The following is a 15,650-nucleotide window of genomic DNA, read 5'->3' as shown; positions in this document are numbered from 1 at the left end:
TAATAACTGTACAAATAACACAATAGTGGTGGATGATGATAGATCTTGGGAAAATGTTGACAAATTGGAACGGCTAGATTAGCTGCCCTGGCTGACTGAATGACTTGACAGGGTTTAGTGGCACTGCAATGAGTGAGCGTTATTACGGGAGAGAGTCAAACAACCCAAAAGGAACCAAACGCGCGTGTGTGAGCAAGCAAGTCGAGTATACGAGGAAACGAGCGAGACTGGAGGCGAGCATCTGAGGAGCCCAGAGAAAACAAAAAAGACAAGTCAGCACAGTACAGTTAGAAAAAGTGGCTAATCAGACATCGGCAGGGAAGTAGGTACTTGGAAAAAGGTAGGTAAGGAAGGTACCTTTGATATGTGGAGATTTTTCAAGGCGGCCGAGACAAGGGAGAGGAGAGAAGAAACGTCGCGCGACCAACAAAACATATGTGCATGGATGGCGCGATGGATCCATTAAAAAAGATCCGCACATAGCATTCCATATCATATAGCGACTTGCATTGCATTGTCCACCTACCTGCCTATCTACGCTACTCTCTCTTTGCCTGCATGCCTAATTATCCGTCCGTACTCTTTTCCCTCTCCCTGCATACTGTATCTAAGTACGGTACAGTACACTATGTCTGAGTAGGTAGGTAGGTACGAAGTAGGCTGACCCGCCCTGGGTGGTAGGTAATACTACATACCTACAAAGTAAGATGTATTAGTCTAGTTCTAGGCTGTCCAAAGGGAAAAAAAAAGGGGGGAAACAATTGATCAGCACAGCCCAACGGCTAATGGCCGAATCGGGCCTGGTCTGGCTGGTCTCGGTTCCATGCAGATTTCTGCTTTGTCGCTTCTCTGCTTGAAAGCCAGGGCGCAGACGCGGATGGGACTATCCTATCTATTTTTGCTTCCTTCAATGGCAGGCCGAGACCCTCCCAGACTAAACCTCCCTGGTTTAGCAATATTGCAAAATGGTAGGTTAGGCTGGCTGCCTATTCGTTTGTACTTTACTGCAACTTTTCGAATCAACTCTCTCTGTTCCCCCCCAGTCGCACTGTATCGTCATCACCAACAAAAAGTCCCGATTTAAAACAAAAATAAAATAAAATCGGAGAAATCCCATCGAGCCATTTTGAAGGATGAATGGAAGAAAGCAAGGGTGGGAGGGTCACGCGCACACGCACAGCAAACATAATGGAAGGAAGCATTGAGTTTGGTTTTTTGCCGTAGTATCTGTACTGTACTTGAGTACATCTTTTTTTTTTTTTTTTCTCGCCGACCTGATCGGCTGATCGGTCCCGACCCTCAAACTTGGGTAAGATCCGGCGTTATCTTACACTATTACCTGCACAGCATTTCTTGGTATACGACCTTACTTAGGTACTTAACAACCCCCTTGCCGTTTACTCCTCCCTACCCCCCAGATTCAACAAGTCACTCGACCGAGATGATGAGATAGATACTCCGTACTCCGAGGTTGCCACAAATCCAGTTATCAGTCACCCAATTGATTGGTCACACCAAGCAGGCATGAGTTCCTTGCGACAGAAAAATGGGAACAAAAATAGACTGACGCCTTCCATGGGTCTTGGTCTTATTCAGCCGGGAACCAAGACTTTTGATAGACGAGAGAAGTCTTTTTTTTCTCCCCTATTGTGATCGTGATCAGAAATCGACTGGGGGAGTCCTGCATCTTGGCTCTTTTTACATTACTTGCAATAATCTTATGCATCATCTGATCCGACGTTTATTATTACATAGGTACCACGCATGTAGTCCTCATCAGCTCCATGAGCTCCTAGAACCACTCCCACCAGATCACTTAGTCTGATCCTGTGTCAATCGCATAGTGCATCAAACATCCTTTTTTTTCTGCTATATACCTTTCTAACAAGCTAAGCACTACCTATAAGTCATCTACCCCGCGTCATTTGCGTTTTCCTGTATGATTAAGTAATCCAACCCATCGCCAAGTTCATTGCGCGTCGCCGATTGCATCTGTTTTGGGCCGACACCAATAGCCCCTTATCCTAGCGGGATTGTGCATCTATTAGAACAGGATAAAATCAAATCCGCAAGGGAAGGCCCTCTAGAGGCAAGAAACGTAAAATGAGTCGTGACAGCGAAATCAATATTAACGCCTAAACCCCGGTGAACCGCTAATGCAAAAACCATCCCAGGACCAGGCTCACACTTCATCCTTTGCCTCTCGCAGGGCTCCATCCAATGACTGATATGGTAGAGGGGATATCGCTCCTAATGTTGAATCCTTCCAAGAAGACCCAGACAACCTTCGCGGCTGGCGAGACTCGGCAGAATTCCTCTAGTATTTCGAATAAGGGCGCGCCGCTGTGTTTGGCGAGTAAGGGTGGTCATACCCACTAGATTGGCCGTATGGGTCTTCGGTGTAGATGGTCTGTCTCCTGTCCTCCTCGGGCAGTAGTTCCTTAACCTCCCAGTTGTTCATTCTAGTTCCAACTGAGAACTCAAGGTCTTCCTTCGTGATAGAATCCCAGTACTGGAGGGGGAGAAACGAGTCAGTTGCGAGTTGGACAGAAGCAGGAACCATGTGAAAGCATACCTTGTAAACCATCATAACACCCAACAAGTTGCAAGTCGTGGCGAAGAATAATCCATCCATGTAGTGGCTGACAGCCTCACATATAGGCGTGCTCAATGCATATAGGATGACCTGTCCGAGAACGAAGAAGAAGACGCCAAAAGCGATGTCTCCAAGAGGCCAGCGTTCATGGAGAGTGCGCACCACGAGCATAACCTGCAGTACGACGTAGACAAAGAGTTGCACGGCATTGAGGAGATACAAAACCACGAACAAGCCGATGGTGTTGGAGGGGCTCAGGCCAACCCAGCTCTTGAATGTCGCGAGAGACACGAGAAAGGTGATGGCAAAAGCAACGATCGAGCAGATGCGCATCATCCACAACGACAACGGCGTGCCATCCTCGTACAGTTGGAACCCAACAAAACCGTTGATCAGCAGGCATGTAACAAGCGACGATGTGAGACCGTTCTGGACCGAGACGAAGTACGGGTACGGCCCTGAGCCGGGTGGCACCACACCAGCATCGACACAGAGCGAGATAAAAGTCAGAAGCATGTAAAAGTAAAAGAAGTTAAGAATCTCCTTTCGGCCTATAAATGGGAGGGATTGTGTCAGATTTTGATCATTCTAACCGCGGTGCGACGATGAAACAGGATTTGCAACGGCGTCAACGACATACCAACAGCAGTAAACTTTCCACGGACGTGCAGAACCATGACAACGGTCATGCAGAGCGCAACAATGTGCATGGCGCTTGCCGCACCCTGGAAGATGATTGTGTTTGCCAACTCAATGCTGCGTGCGTAGCAGTTGGGCTCAATCCCGATTATATTGTTGACTTTGCCGACGTTTGAACATAGCGGCAACGGTGCCATTTGGCACAGGCTCGTGAAGTCTCCGAATCCAGGCATCTTGGCGGTCTCCTCTCCGTTTCACTCGGTGTTGCTGTTGTTGTCTGGGAGACTCGCTTGAGATCGGATGTAAAATGTAAACAAGCGCGCGCTCGGTCGCGTCACGACGCTGAAGCAGTTCGCCCGACGGGCGAGGGGAGAATGCAATTCGTGGGGTCTGGTTCGATTGATCGTGATCGGTCGGCCGCAACGGGGCCAGGAGGACGCTTATCGAAATGTCGAAGCTCAATTAAGAGTGATCGAACTTGTTGGACGGATGCCGCGGGTGATCAAGCAGTGCGCGGGTATCGCCAAACGGACAAGAATCGTGGATGTCGTCGTCGTCACCGATTAAAGATCGCTCGCGAAATGTTGATGGGCTTCGGCAGAGCGGACGGCGGAAGGCGGGAGGCGGAACGGCAGGGGGCAGGGATACGAGGCCACTGCTGGTTGAGGAGATTGGATCTCCTCGTTTGTTTGTTCTAGAGGAGCAAAAAAGACTGGGTACGACAGCAAGGGTCGTATTGGCGTAGCGAATGACAGTTTCCGGTGGGGTCGTCAAGCAAGCAATTTCAAAGAGCGATAGTAAAGTAATGATGGCGTCGTTCGTATTGAAGAAATACAGGAAAAAAAACGACAGAGACGCAAAGAAACGAGTGGATGTCTCTTACTGTATACCTAAAACGAGCGTTGATGTATTGAGAAACAAGCCACCCCGTGGTTTATGCAGTCAGGCTCATTGCCTCTCCGCGCCCGTCTGTTGCGGCTGGGTGAGTGACACTCCCAGACCAAAACTTGGAGCGTTGCCATGGAAGGGAGCGTCCTTGTGTGCCTGGAACCTGGCCGGCACATGGCGGGCAACCATTTTCCCGGCCCACCAGCCTTGATGGGATTGGCCCAATTTCAAGAGAAGTGGTGGGGCCTGTCCTGTGCGTCGTGCGTGCCCTGCCTGCCAACGTGGAAATCAAAACGCTGGCCTGGGGAATTAAGCCTGAATTGGGCAAGTGTCCCAGCGTTGGTTCACGGCGTTTATGCCATCCCGTCTTTTGCGTTCTTGGGTCGACCAGGCATGCTAGAAAAGGCCAGCCGCACCAAACTTGGTGAAGTTTTTGTGGAGCAGATTTCTATTACTTACCCCTTATTTCTCTTCTCTACTGCATGCGGCGTGGTTTTGGAGATTAGTCTGATGGTGATATACCAACGACAATTTGGTGGCTAGACAGCTGCACACTCTTTACCGTTGAAATCGCGCCGTCCTTATTGTTTAGAGGTCAAGATCTAAAATTGGGCTACAGCTCGTTAATCTGCCTGTCGAGGGACCCTGAAAAATTCCAAGCTACCACGACGCCCTGTCGGGGGGGGGGGGGGGTATACGGGCTTTGTCATTTGCCAACCAATCTCGCTGGCGCGACTCGATGTTGGCGAAATCCCATTGCAATTTGCTGCATCTCACCAGCCATTACGCGTTGCCATGACCAGCAGAGTTTCTTGACGAAGACAGGTACGCTTTTAGACATGGTGAATCGCACAATTCCATGCAGGCAGATCTGCTTTTCTCTTTTTTCTCTCTTTCTCGATGGACGTGCAGATTAGCTTTTTGCATTCATGACAAATATCCCGGAGAGCCTCTTGAGCTTGTTGACTGTTTCATGGATGTTATGACTCTTACTACTCGAGTTTACAATTCTGTTAGTTGCGTTCCTTAGTAATACATGCAACTGCGACTTGGGTCGTGCAAAGAAGTGCAATTGCTGGATAATCTGCTTACAGATTTGGAAAGACTTGTTAGTCATGTAAGTTAATTTACACAAGGTAACCTAAGGTATGTACTTTGTTCTTCGACAGAACCACGGCATTTTATATGCTCACCTCAGGAATGTAGATACTTACTCCGGAAGGTAGTATGCCCAAGAATAAGATGTCTTATTTTGGTCACGTGTCTTCGCATTCATGTGATGGATAGCATATCTATTGACTATTAGCACCAGTCGCGGTCTTGTCAAGGTGGGTTGGTCAGCCGCCTCTCTGCAAGTGCAAGTGATGCATCATATAAAGAGGCTCGACAAGTGTGGCACTAATTGTTTTGGAAGAGGAAGGGTGGGGGGAGGGAGCTCCAGCTAAAGGCTACCTAGCTCCGGAGGTCTTCCGGGTGAAAAAGTCCGATATATGCTGTGTGCGCTGTCGTGTAGCTTTGTGTCTATTTAGATGTTTGCTTGTGCTACACTTTCCCCCGCTCGGCCGATATCCATCCGTTCTTGATGCAAGACGCCGCAAGGGAATGCTGGGGATCACTAGGGATGGATGGTGGAATGGGATGATCGGTGGTTGGACTGTTACAGAAAAGCAAAGTCTTTTTTTTTTATAAAAAAAAACAGTTTCATTCGGAGATGCTTCTGCCTTTGCATGATACTTGTGCATCAGATTGATGCATGCACTCTCTTTTACTATATTGGAGGGTATAGGTATATTATCTGCAAGCTGCAAGTGTAAATCAGAAGCAGACAACTTTCACGAAATTTTGATTCATATTCCTTGAAAATGTGCGTGTGAGAGAGTGTGTAGTCGTCATTTAGACTAGCAATCTTGCACTATCGGTGAAGGCACCAACATGCTTGCGTGAAGAATGCCTTCCTGGTGCGTGATTGGTCTCCCCACGTCCAGCCCCAAATGCGTGCAACCCAACAATGGCCGGACCATCGCAAAGCTATGCTGCATGGCCCCGTCATAGGTAAACATGAATGAAGTAAGGGTCGGCAGGTAGCTTGCTGATCGACAAACCCTTCTCTCCCACACCTTGCCATGCGTGCATGCTACCGAAACTAAGCCACCAAGCCTACCAGCCTATCTCGATTGCTATGCGGCATTCAGTCTAGACCGGCTTTTTGGTCGCGGCGATCAATCATGTTTGTCGCTGCGATAACGTGTATCGTATCCCTCCAACATGATTCTGCACCACACCACCACAAGAAAATCCTTGGCATTAATCCAAGCAACCATCCTTCATGCAGGCAGGCTCGCCTTAGCTTGCTGTTGGCCTTCTCGTGTCGTCACCATCGTCCAGCCCATGCAGAATGCATCAAGGGTCTCTGTGAGACGAGATATGCCTTTTTTTGTTTTTGCACACCGTTGTTTGGATCTGGTGATGGATTTTCTGATAAGAGAAGGAAGGTGTAGAGGGTTTTTACTTACCCTTTGACGGGTAATGGTGGCCGTGCCCTCCCCTCCTTTGCACTCACTCGAATCTGGATAATAATACGTTGTCCGACGTGCCACTTCCCTCCGGCAGTTCTGGATAACATACCATCATCGTACCTTCTGTGAGACATGACTTGCATGTAGGGTTGTGCCGCCTACGTCGTCATCTCTACCTCACCTTTGACAGGCCTTCTGGTTCGCCTTTTTGTTAACAAAAAAAAAAAAAAAAAAAAAAAACCATACTCTATTGTTTTTCAAAGCATATACCACGCATATGACCACTGTCAAACGGCAAATTTTCTTCCCATCGAGACACATATCGTGACAAGTTGACTAGAACTAGTCCATCACAAAGAACGTTCTTCCCAATCCATATAACAGAGAGAAACCGGTGATAACCACCTGGGAACTTGCCACAATGTCCAGGACAAGAAACGACAGTTTGAACCCTGAAAACGAACAGGATGACCGTAGGACCTCGATTCTCTCCATGTTCTCCTTCCGAGAGCGACATGGATCCATCTTGAGCGGTATCACCGACATCATACCCGAGAATCTACCTCTTCCATCCTCATTTGTACCTACTGCACCCATCGTCCAGGAAATTCTCAGTAGGGACATAGCAGAGTGCTCCGATGAAGATCACGACAATGAAGACGGAGATGATAACCATGTTCACGAGCATCGCAGCGGAAGCATCAGCCATAGCCAAACCCCACCCCTTGATATCGGTGCCGGCCCAAGCCACCATCATCATACCCAGACCACATCCCAAGATGCCAAGCTCGCTTTCCACCCCAACGGCGTTGCCTATGGCCTTTCGGGCTTCTCTGCCGTCTCGATCCAAGGCGTTGATCGTCCTGTCCCGAACCCACAGGAGCTACAACAGTCGCTGGCCGCTGAGGTCGATCTCCTCCGAGACAACGACCTGATCCCCTCGCACTCTTCAGAGCAGCGGCGTCGAAGCAGCGCCACCTTCTCCGGGCGCGTGTACCGCCGCTTCCTGAGCACTCGTGTCCGCGATCACGACCGGCCTGTCGATATATTCTCCAGCGACGTGTTCCGATCATCCAGCCAGTCGGTGCTACCGGACGAGCGGGCACCTCTGCTCCCGGGGCGGCGCCGACCCAGCACGGACACGGAGGAGACGCTGGGCGAGAGCGACGGCGACTCGGAGGCGGTCAGCGACAGCGAGGACGAGTCGGTGCCGACGCCGCCGGCGGACGAGGTGCACCAAAAGTGGGATTCTGCGGTGGCGGCGCAGGTGCTCCGCACGACGTGGCAGCGCGAGGCCAAGACGCTGGTGCAGTACTCGGCACCGCTGATTGTCACGTTCCTCCTCCACTACTCGGTGACGGTGGCGAGCGTGCTGACGGTCGGGCGGCTGGGCATGGTGGAGCTGGCGGCGGTCAACCTGGCGACCATGACGGCGTCCATCACGTGCTACGTGCCGGTCCAGGGGCTGGCCACGTGTCTGGACACGCTCTGCGCGCAGGCGTACGGGTCGGGCCACAAGCATCTCGTCGGCCTCCAGGCGCAGCGCATGACGTGGTTCCTGTGGATCCTCATGGTGCCCATCGCGGTCCTGTGGTGGTTCTCTGGCCCCATCATTGAGAAGCTGGTCCCGGGGGAGGAGACGGCCGGCCTGTCGTCGCTGTACCTGAGGGTGCTCATCCTGGGCATGCCGGGGGTTGCGGCGCTCGAGTCGGGCAAGAGGTTCGTTCAGGCCCAGGGTCTGTTCCACGCCACCACCTACGTGCTGCTCATCACGGCGCCGCTGAGCTTCTTCCTGAACTGGCTGTTTGTCTTTAGGTTTGGCTGGGGTTTTGCTGGATCTGCCAGTGCCATGGCCATTGTTCAGAACCTAATCCCGATTCTGCTGGTGCTTTATGTTGTCTTTTTCGAGGGGAGAGAGTGCTGGAGTGGGTTCTCCTGGAAGGCTTTCAGGAACTGGGGTAAGTTTTTTTTCTTTCTTTCTTTCCTTTTTTTTGCCGTTTCCCGTCCTGTCTTCTACAAGACAAGGGAAAGCTGACCCTGGACTGCATCCTCTTAGGCCCCATGATCAAGCTGGCACTTCCCGGCATGATCATGATCGAAGCCCAGTTCTCCGTCCTCGAGATTCTTACCATCGCCGCTGGTCAACTTGGAACCGCTCATCTCGCTGCCCAGAGTGTCTTGGTAACTGTTACTTCGACATCGTTTAACATTCCTTTCCCATTGGCCATTGCAACATCTACACGGGTTGCAAACCTCATTGGAGCGAACCTTGGCGATGCTGCCAGGACAACTACAAAAGTGGTATGTGATTATGGTTTCTCCAAGCTCATTTATTCTTTGTCAATTCTAACACTGGATATCGTCAATCCAAAGGCTATTTTTGCTGCACTCGCAGTCGGCGTCTTCAACATGATCATGCTCATCTCTCTCCGCCGAGTCTTGCCCGCCGTATTCACAGACGACGAGAGAGTGATCGACATTGCCTCCAAAACCATGATCGTCTGCGGGATCATGCAAATCTTTGACGCCCTGGCTGCTGTGTCCCACGGAATTCTCAGGGGCGTAGGTCGACAGGCCGTTGGAGGCTATGCGAACTTGTTTTCGTACTACTTTGTCGCCCTCCCGGTGTCCCTCTCTACTGCGTTTGCATTGGGCTGGAAACTCAGTGGTTTGTGGGCTGGCTTGGTTTCTGGGCTTGCAGTGTAAGTTTTTCTTTTCTTTTTTCTGTCGTTTCCTGGGAGGATAACAGGTTTGCCAACTCGAACGATATGCTGACTTGAGTATTGTTGTCGCAGTGTGTCTGCCCTCGAGTTGTTATACCTGTACAACTCGGACTGGGAGAGTGCCATCGCGCAGGCCGCAGCCAGGATGCGCTCCGAGGAGGTGGAGATTGTTGAGCCCAAGGCTGTAGGTGCTTTGGGGCCAAAATAGTAACTAATGGTATTTTGGGTTGCTTGCATAATGATAGCCGAGCGGTGGATTTTTTTTCTTCTTCTTTTTTGGATTTCATTAGCATGCATTTGTCTTTTAACAGTCTTGATATTTTTAGCGGTCCTTTTGTGATTTATTTTCTCTTTTTGTTTTGTCTTTGTTTGTTCCCCCCTCGATGTTTGCATGGCCAAAATGGTGCAAGGGGGTTACTCTTCATACCCCAGACCCGGAATAAATTGAATCGAAAATCAGGTTCGCTATGATTTTGTTTTGATTGCAGGCAAGATTTTTTTGAGTTGACGTGTGTTCGGGAATATAATTAGGGTCATTAGGCTTATACATTTGAATGGAGTGGAAAGCCGATTTTGCATTCAGTCTTCCTTTGGTGTGACATCCCTTGAACATTACAACAAACAGCCAGATACTAGAACTAGTTCTAGTCTAGTTCTAGTAGAAGCAGTTTGTTATTTGGTTCTGTTGGGAAAGACTTGTCTTCATTGACTTTGACTGGCAACTGAAGCGTCTGCAACACCTCACAGCGAAAGGGCTCCAATGAGATCACCTAACTTTATGAACTACTTGCTACATTACTACAGGCGCGTATACGCAAAACAAGCCATTGACAAATTTAAGTCTCGGTGATTTTTATTGCTTTCTCTTTTTCTCTTCACACAATATGTAACATTGATGAATATAGAACATTAAGAAGTCATAAACCTTTTGCAAAACAGTCCTAGAACTAATCGTGGGTCATCATCTCTCATCTCATCGTTTTTTGTCATCTTTTCTCCCCCATTTCACCACAACTCCCCCCCTAAATCAGGTCGTGATCGCACAGCTTGCCGTGCGAAGCAGTAAAGTCAATCGAGTTGATGGAGTCGGCAGCCCACCTCCTGACGGAAGCCACGGTTGCGTTCTGGGGCGTCTTGGGAACGATCTCGGTGCCGTCGATAGCCAGGACGGCGAGGGCGTGGGCGGCGGCCAGGGCGTTGGGGTGGATCAGCTCGGGCTTGGCGTTGGTGATGTTGTCGCAGGCCTGGTGGTAGCAGTCGTCCTCCTCGGGCGCCGTGCCGGTGAACAACCCGCCGACGGGCTTGTTGATGACCTGCATGAAGGGCACGTAGTCGGTGCCGCCCGTCAGGCCCGTCGGCCGCACGTCCTTGCCCTGTGCGATCAGGGACTCGGCCAGCAGCTCCTCGATCTTCTCCGAGCCGGGGGGTCCGCCGGGCGCGACGCGGTCGCCGACGCCGTCAAACACGTAGTGCACGCCGCGCGACACCATGTCAAAGTTCATGTACAGCAGCAGGTCCTCGACCTCGGGCTTGTCCTTGAGGTCGTCGACGTAGAACTTGGAGCCCCAGAGGCCGTTCTCCTCGGCGCCCCACCACGCGAACCGGACCTTGTTGGTGGTCGAGAACTTGTTGAGGCCCCTGGCCAGCTCGAGGATGAGCGAGGTGCCGGAGCCGTCGTCGTTGACGCCCGGGCCGGCTTGCACCGAATCAAGATGGGCACCCAGCATGACGACGTTCTTTTCGTCACCGTGCGTCGTCTCGGCAATGACGTTTTGCGTGATGCGCTCCTCGATCAGCTGCTGGATGTTGCTAAAGACCTCAATCTTCTCGCCGGCCTCGAGGCGAGCCTTGAGGCGGAGGGCGGGCTCCCGGTCGACAATGACACCGGGGGCGTAGAGCGGGTTGGGCATGGACAGCGAACCGGCCGTCAGCTTCTGGTCGTTGAGGTTGTAGATGAGGACCGAGTCGGCGCCGGCGGCCGCGGCGGCCAGCAGCTTGCCGGCAAAGGTGGTGCCGTCGGGGCACAGGCCACGCTCGACCAGCACGACCTTGCCCTCGGCGGCGATGTCGGCGTAGTTGGCCACGTCGCAGCCGGCGGCCCCCTCGGGACCCAGGACCAACTCCCTGGTGATGCCCTCGCCGTTGGGGGTGCTGGGAGTGTAGGTGAGGGCAACAGTGCGCAGGGACTCGTCGCCAACAATGGTCTCGGCCGCAGTGGTCAGGGTGAAGAGGGCAGGGAAGTCCTGCTTGCGGACGGTGAAGCCCTTGAGCTTGGAGACCTCCTCAAAGATGAAGTCGACCGATGCTGCGTAGCCGGGAAGGCCGAAAGCACGGTTGCCTCCGTTGGCATAGGCGATGTCGTTGAGCTTCTGGAGGTTACCCATCAGCCTGCAGGTGGACATGTCAGCTCTGCTTTCGGGTCTATCATGCATGCATCGTCATTGCTTCTACGGCCCCCCAAGACTATATAAAAATATATTCGGAAACTCACCCATCGACCGTGATCAGCTCTTGGAGCTTCTCCGATTCCACCGGTGGCCTGCAGTCCTTGGCATGCGAGAGAAGGGGCATCAAAGCCCACAGGGCGGACGCGCTGCTGATCCTCATGTTGACTGTTGTTTTCTCGTGATACTTGTGTTGTCATGTACTACAAGTTTGAGAGCAGGCAAAGTATGTCGGGTCCAGTCAAACGGAGTCGAGAGACGTAGGCTTCACATCACCAGCCGGTAGAAGAAAGTAAAATAAGAAAAAAGACAGAACCGGTCTTCTCTTATTAACCGCATTTTATACGATCTGCGTCCCGAGTTTGGCTGGTTTTTTCTTCTCTCTAATCTCGGGTGGAGTGCGCCAAGAATATGCTCACTCGACCAATGGACCCCGACTGTTGCAGAGAAAAAGAATATTGGCAAAAACACTTGTTTTCGCATTTGCCCGATGGAAACAAAAAGGTTCTTTGGTTGGCAAGGCTGCCTTGGCTGGGAGAGCGGTTAACGGCAAAGGCCTCTCTGGTCGCGCGATGAATAATTGACGCACCCAACATCCTGTTCGCTAGGAAACCGTCGGTGAGGTGGCGAGCTCTGGATGCGGATCAAGGTCAGATCAGGAAGGTCCTGCAAGTCGCCAAGGCCGTCGATGGACTGACCGGGGCTCAGCTGGGCGGACAGATAGCTTGGCTGCCTGTTTTGTTTGGGGGTTGAGAATGTCAAAATGTTTTCTCACGGCGTACTGCATTTACGATAGTCCACTTTGTGTCAAGAAATTGATTACAAAGTATACTCTTCTGGTAGACATTTATTTTGAAGTAAATGTCAAAGAATGACGGCCAATTAAGGCACGAGGTCAGGGGGCGTTTTCCAACAGGAAGTTTTGAGAGTTTATTACCAAGCATGTCGAAGAGATTTACTTTTGATGGCGTCAGTTGAAATGAGTGCAAAGGGAATGATAAAAGCAACAAAAGATCAAGCAGAAAGTACGGGTAGGTACGGGGTAGGTAGCGAGTACCTAGGTACAAGCCCGGTACTGTACGGAGTACATATCAAAAGTGGGTCGGCTTCTCCGCATCTTTCGCTCCAAATTAATTAAGCCCTGGTTTTTACGAAGCAAATCCTCGTCACCAGCGGTGAGATTTCAATTTGATATCTATTCGTAAAACTAGTTCTGATCAATTTGTACCTGTTCTAGATCTAGAACGGAAGGTTATATTCACAACAGCCTTGGCTAATCAGCAAGGTAAACATTACCCGATCTACCGGTACTCTAGCGCAACACAAACCGAACCAAAATCACAAATCTTCATCGTTCATAAAGTTCTGCAACCATTCATTCCGGCCCGTGAAGCTACGGAGACGCTTTCCAAAGATCCTAGACCAGGGCCCATGGCGTTAGCCAAACATTGTGCACTTTTTTGTAGCATATCAGAAAGAAGCTGAAATGAACCGATCCAAAAACAAATCAAGCTTACTCACCACAAAGGAATCGTCAGCAAAGTAGCCCCCAGGAACAGCGACCCCAGGATGCAAAACACAACCAGGGGCCCCTGCACCGCCAGCCAGTCGTTGACAAAGTAGGTAAAGCCAAACGTGAGCAGGTTCCTGGCGTTTATGGCGACAAACGCTTCCTCGTTGAGCCGGCGGTAGCAGTCAATGACGTAGCCAAAGACGCACGTCGACGCAAACACCAGGCTCATGTTGGCCAGGCCGAAGCACAGCACGGGACCGACCCAGTGCGTCTGGTTGTGGACGGTGGCGCCGAAGCCGAAGAAGCCCACGACTCCGAGAACCCCCGCCACCGCCATGAGCGGCAGCCGGAACTCGGGCTCGTACACGCCACGGTTCTTGCGCGTCAGGTACAGGCAGATCCAGTCGTTGAGCGGCCCGGACATGAGCTCGCCCACGATGGTCAGGATGAAAGGGGAGAGGCTTATCAAGCCGGTCTGGCTGATTGTAAAGTTGTAAGGTGGGTTGACGAAGATGACGGCGTTGACGACCGAAAAGACGACGATCCATGTCATGAGGGTCCCTGGATTGGAGATGGCAAGAGCATGTTAACAAAAAGCCCACACCACTAAAGTCGAGGTTGAGATGAGGAATATGATTGGCTCACTCACCGTATATCAAAAACCCCCAGAGCACTGCTGGATAAAAGAACAGAACGACAGGCCTCAAGAAAACCTTCCACAGCGGAGCATGACTGTACCGGCCCGTAAAGACGCGGAGCGATCGCACGTAGCTGAGTTTCGGCTCTGCTTCCTGGCCAGCAACTACAGACACCTCCTCGGCCACACTCTTCTCCCCATGACTCTTCTCTTTGGTCACGGCCACCTGCCTTGTCCTTGTCTCCTCGCTGCGTCGGTACATGGTCTCTGGCACCAAGAACACGACACACAGCATCAGTACGCCAAAGAAGATGGCGCAGACCCCAAACGTCCACCGGTACCCGTCGCGCTCGATGATGTAGCCGGCGATCAACGCCCCGCCGCTGATGCCTGTCAGCAGGAACATGTTCCAGACGGCGATCCTGGTTGCGCGCTCGTGGACAAAGTACAGGTCGCCGATGGTGCACTGCACGAGGATCTCGTAGGGCGCCATGCCGACGCCCGCGACGATTCGGCTGGTGAGGAAGGACGAGTAGGTCGTGGTCACGGCGCCCCAGACGCTCGTGGCGAACATGATGGCGATGGCGCCAATGTAGATGGGCCGCCTACCGATGATCTTGGCCAGCGGGTTGGTGAGGAAGAGCGACAGGCCGATGGAGAGGATCAGCCACGCCGTCGCCTCGGACAGCATCTGGACCGTGATGCCCAGGTCGCTCGACACCTGGACGAACCCCGGCGAGAGCATCGGTCCGTAGGCGCCCACCACCGCTGCCGACATGGCGACGATCAAAAGGACCATTTCTTTTTTCCATTGTGGCCACTTTTTTTTTCGTTTGTTTGTTTGATGTGGGTGACCAATGCATGCGGTTAGTGCGGATTTCTCAAGGGGGCCCACGGCCCGGGAGGTCGAGAGAGACCTGAGAGTTAATACCTACGTTCAGAGGATCATTGGGACTGTCTGTTGGTTGAGGGACCAGAATAACGTCCCTGTACCGTCCTTTGCCCTTCTTGAGTAGTTCTCTCGGGACCTCGGCGAGCTCTGGTGGCAAGTCATCCTGATCATTCATGAAAGCTACTCACGTACGCATGGTCGGTGGTATCAATACGGTGACCGGCTGTCTTTTGAACAGGCAATCGACAGGAGGTATCGAGCCACAAACTTACCCGTGCCAGGCACGACTTCCATCTTTTTGCACTCTAGAATCCCAAAAGGCATTGCGGCGAGGGAAGCTTCAATACCAGGAAGAGAATTGCTTGTTATATCACGGCAAACAACACGCCTGAAAGTCAACAAAATACCAAACATCCAACAGACAATTCGGGGATGTTCCTTTTGTCTTGCAAAACCTCGGCACCGACTGCCAACAAGTTGGGGGTTTGCGCATTTATACATGTATACATTTACAGTCTCAAAATCCGCAGTCAAAAGTTCTTGCCTTGAACTTCCCCGCGCCTGATTCACCTAAAATCTCGTCATGTTTCCCTTGGGTGCATCAAGGGAGACGTTGAGTGGTCAACCATAGCTGTATCTTTCTTGGACGGCCAAACGATTTGGCTGGTTATGCAGTGGGCCGGAGTACCTGCAATGCAACCATGAATTGTACCCCTAGATGTGACAATACAGCTTCATAATAACGGGGATTTTGAGGGGGAAATTTGGGACGATATCACGGCACTTGGTTTTTTCTGCTTCT

The 15,650-nt window shown here is 51.5% G+C and overlaps 5 protein-coding genes across 5 annotated transcripts; 1 reads left to right on the top strand and 4 right to left on the bottom strand.

The window, feature by feature from the left end:
- Nucleotides 1-1,844: 1,844 nt before the first annotated feature.
- MGG_03122 (chitin synthase export chaperone) lies at nucleotides 1,845-4,207 on the bottom strand. The gene is made up of 3 exons (XM_003716831.1): nucleotides 3,237-4,207; nucleotides 2,576-3,147; nucleotides 1,845-2,512 (listed from the first exon to the last, which is right to left on the bottom strand). Exons 1-3 carry the CDS (start codon nucleotides 3,466-3,468, stop codon nucleotides 2,318-2,320), a joined length of 999 nt encoding a protein of 332 aa, XP_003716879.1. The 5' UTR covers nucleotides 3,469-4,207; the 3' UTR covers nucleotides 1,845-2,317.
- A 1,987-nt stretch (nucleotides 4,208-6,194) lies between these two features.
- Nucleotides 6,195-9,940, top strand: MGG_03123 (MATE efflux family protein subfamily). Its single transcript, XM_003716830.1, has 4 exons — nucleotides 6,195-8,597; nucleotides 8,696-8,940; nucleotides 9,013-9,341; nucleotides 9,435-9,940. The coding sequence occupies exons 1-4, from the start codon at nucleotides 7,061-7,063 to the stop codon at nucleotides 9,568-9,570; spliced, it is 2,247 nt and encodes a 748-aa protein (XP_003716878.1). The 5' UTR covers nucleotides 6,195-7,060; the 3' UTR covers nucleotides 9,571-9,940.
- Nucleotides 9,941-10,384: 444 nt separating this feature from the next.
- Nucleotides 10,385-11,969, bottom strand: MGG_12773 (aminopeptidase Y; the record flags this gene model as incomplete). The annotated part of the gene is made up of 2 exons (XM_003716829.1): nucleotides 10,385-11,750; nucleotides 11,854-11,969. The coding sequence occupies 2 exons, from the start codon at nucleotides 11,967-11,969 to the stop codon at nucleotides 10,385-10,387; spliced, it is 1,482 nt and encodes a 493-aa protein (XP_003716877.1).
- Nucleotides 11,970-12,349: 380 nt separating this feature from the next.
- Nucleotides 12,350-12,593, bottom strand: MGG_17143 (uncharacterized protein; the record flags this gene model as incomplete). The annotated part of the gene is made up of 2 exons (XM_003716828.1): nucleotides 12,350-12,539; nucleotides 12,589-12,593. The coding sequence occupies 2 exons, from the start codon at nucleotides 12,591-12,593 to the stop codon at nucleotides 12,350-12,352; spliced, it is 195 nt and encodes a 64-aa protein (XP_003716876.1).
- A 551-nt stretch (nucleotides 12,594-13,144) lies between these two features.
- MGG_03124 (uncharacterized protein) lies at nucleotides 13,145-15,172 on the bottom strand (the record flags this gene model as incomplete). Its single annotated transcript, XM_003716827.1, has 5 exons — nucleotides 13,145-13,223; nucleotides 13,328-13,880; nucleotides 13,969-14,776; nucleotides 14,892-15,028; nucleotides 15,121-15,172. The coding sequence occupies 5 exons, from the start codon at nucleotides 15,170-15,172 to the stop codon at nucleotides 13,145-13,147; spliced, it is 1,629 nt and encodes a 542-aa protein (XP_003716875.1).
- Nucleotides 15,173-15,650: the final 478 nt, after the last annotated feature.

This window comes from Pyricularia oryzae, chromosome 4 (assembly GCF_000002495.2).
Source record: "Pyricularia oryzae 70-15 chromosome 4, whole genome shotgun sequence".
In the NCBI taxonomy this organism is placed as follows: Eukaryota; Fungi; Ascomycota; class Sordariomycetes; order Magnaporthales; family Pyriculariaceae; genus Pyricularia; species Pyricularia oryzae.
Note: the sequence above shows the minus strand (reverse complement) of the source record. Positions and strands in the feature narration are given on the sequence as shown.

What these genes read in the sequence shown, in the direction of transcription:
- MGG_03122 (XM_003716831.1), bottom strand. Translation starts at nt 3,468, where the DNA reads ATGCCTGGATTCGGAGACTTCACGAGCCTGTGCCAAATGGCACCGTTG. An exon ending in TGGAAAGTTTACTGCTGTTG is followed by an intron (nt 3,148 to 3,236) that starts GTATGTCGTTGA and finishes TCCCATTTATAG; the next exon opens with GCCGAAAGGAGATTCTTAAC. An exon ending in GTGTTATGATGGTTTACAAG is followed by an intron (nt 2,513 to 2,575) that starts GTATGCTTTCAC and finishes CTCCCCCTCCAG; the next exon opens with TACTGGGATTCTATCACGAA.
- MGG_03123 (XM_003716830.1), top strand. Translation starts at nt 7,061, where the DNA reads ATGTCCAGGACAAGAAACGACAGTTTGAACCCTGAAAACGAACAGGAT. An exon ending in GAAGGCTTTCAGGAACTGGG is followed by an intron (nt 8,598 to 8,695) that starts GTAAGTTTTTTT and finishes GCATCCTCTTAG; the next exon opens with GCCCCATGATCAAGCTGGCA. An exon ending in TTGGTTTCTGGGCTTGCAGT is followed by an intron (nt 9,342 to 9,434) that starts GTAAGTTTTTCT and finishes TTGTTGTCGCAG; the next exon opens with TGTGTCTGCCCTCGAGTTGT.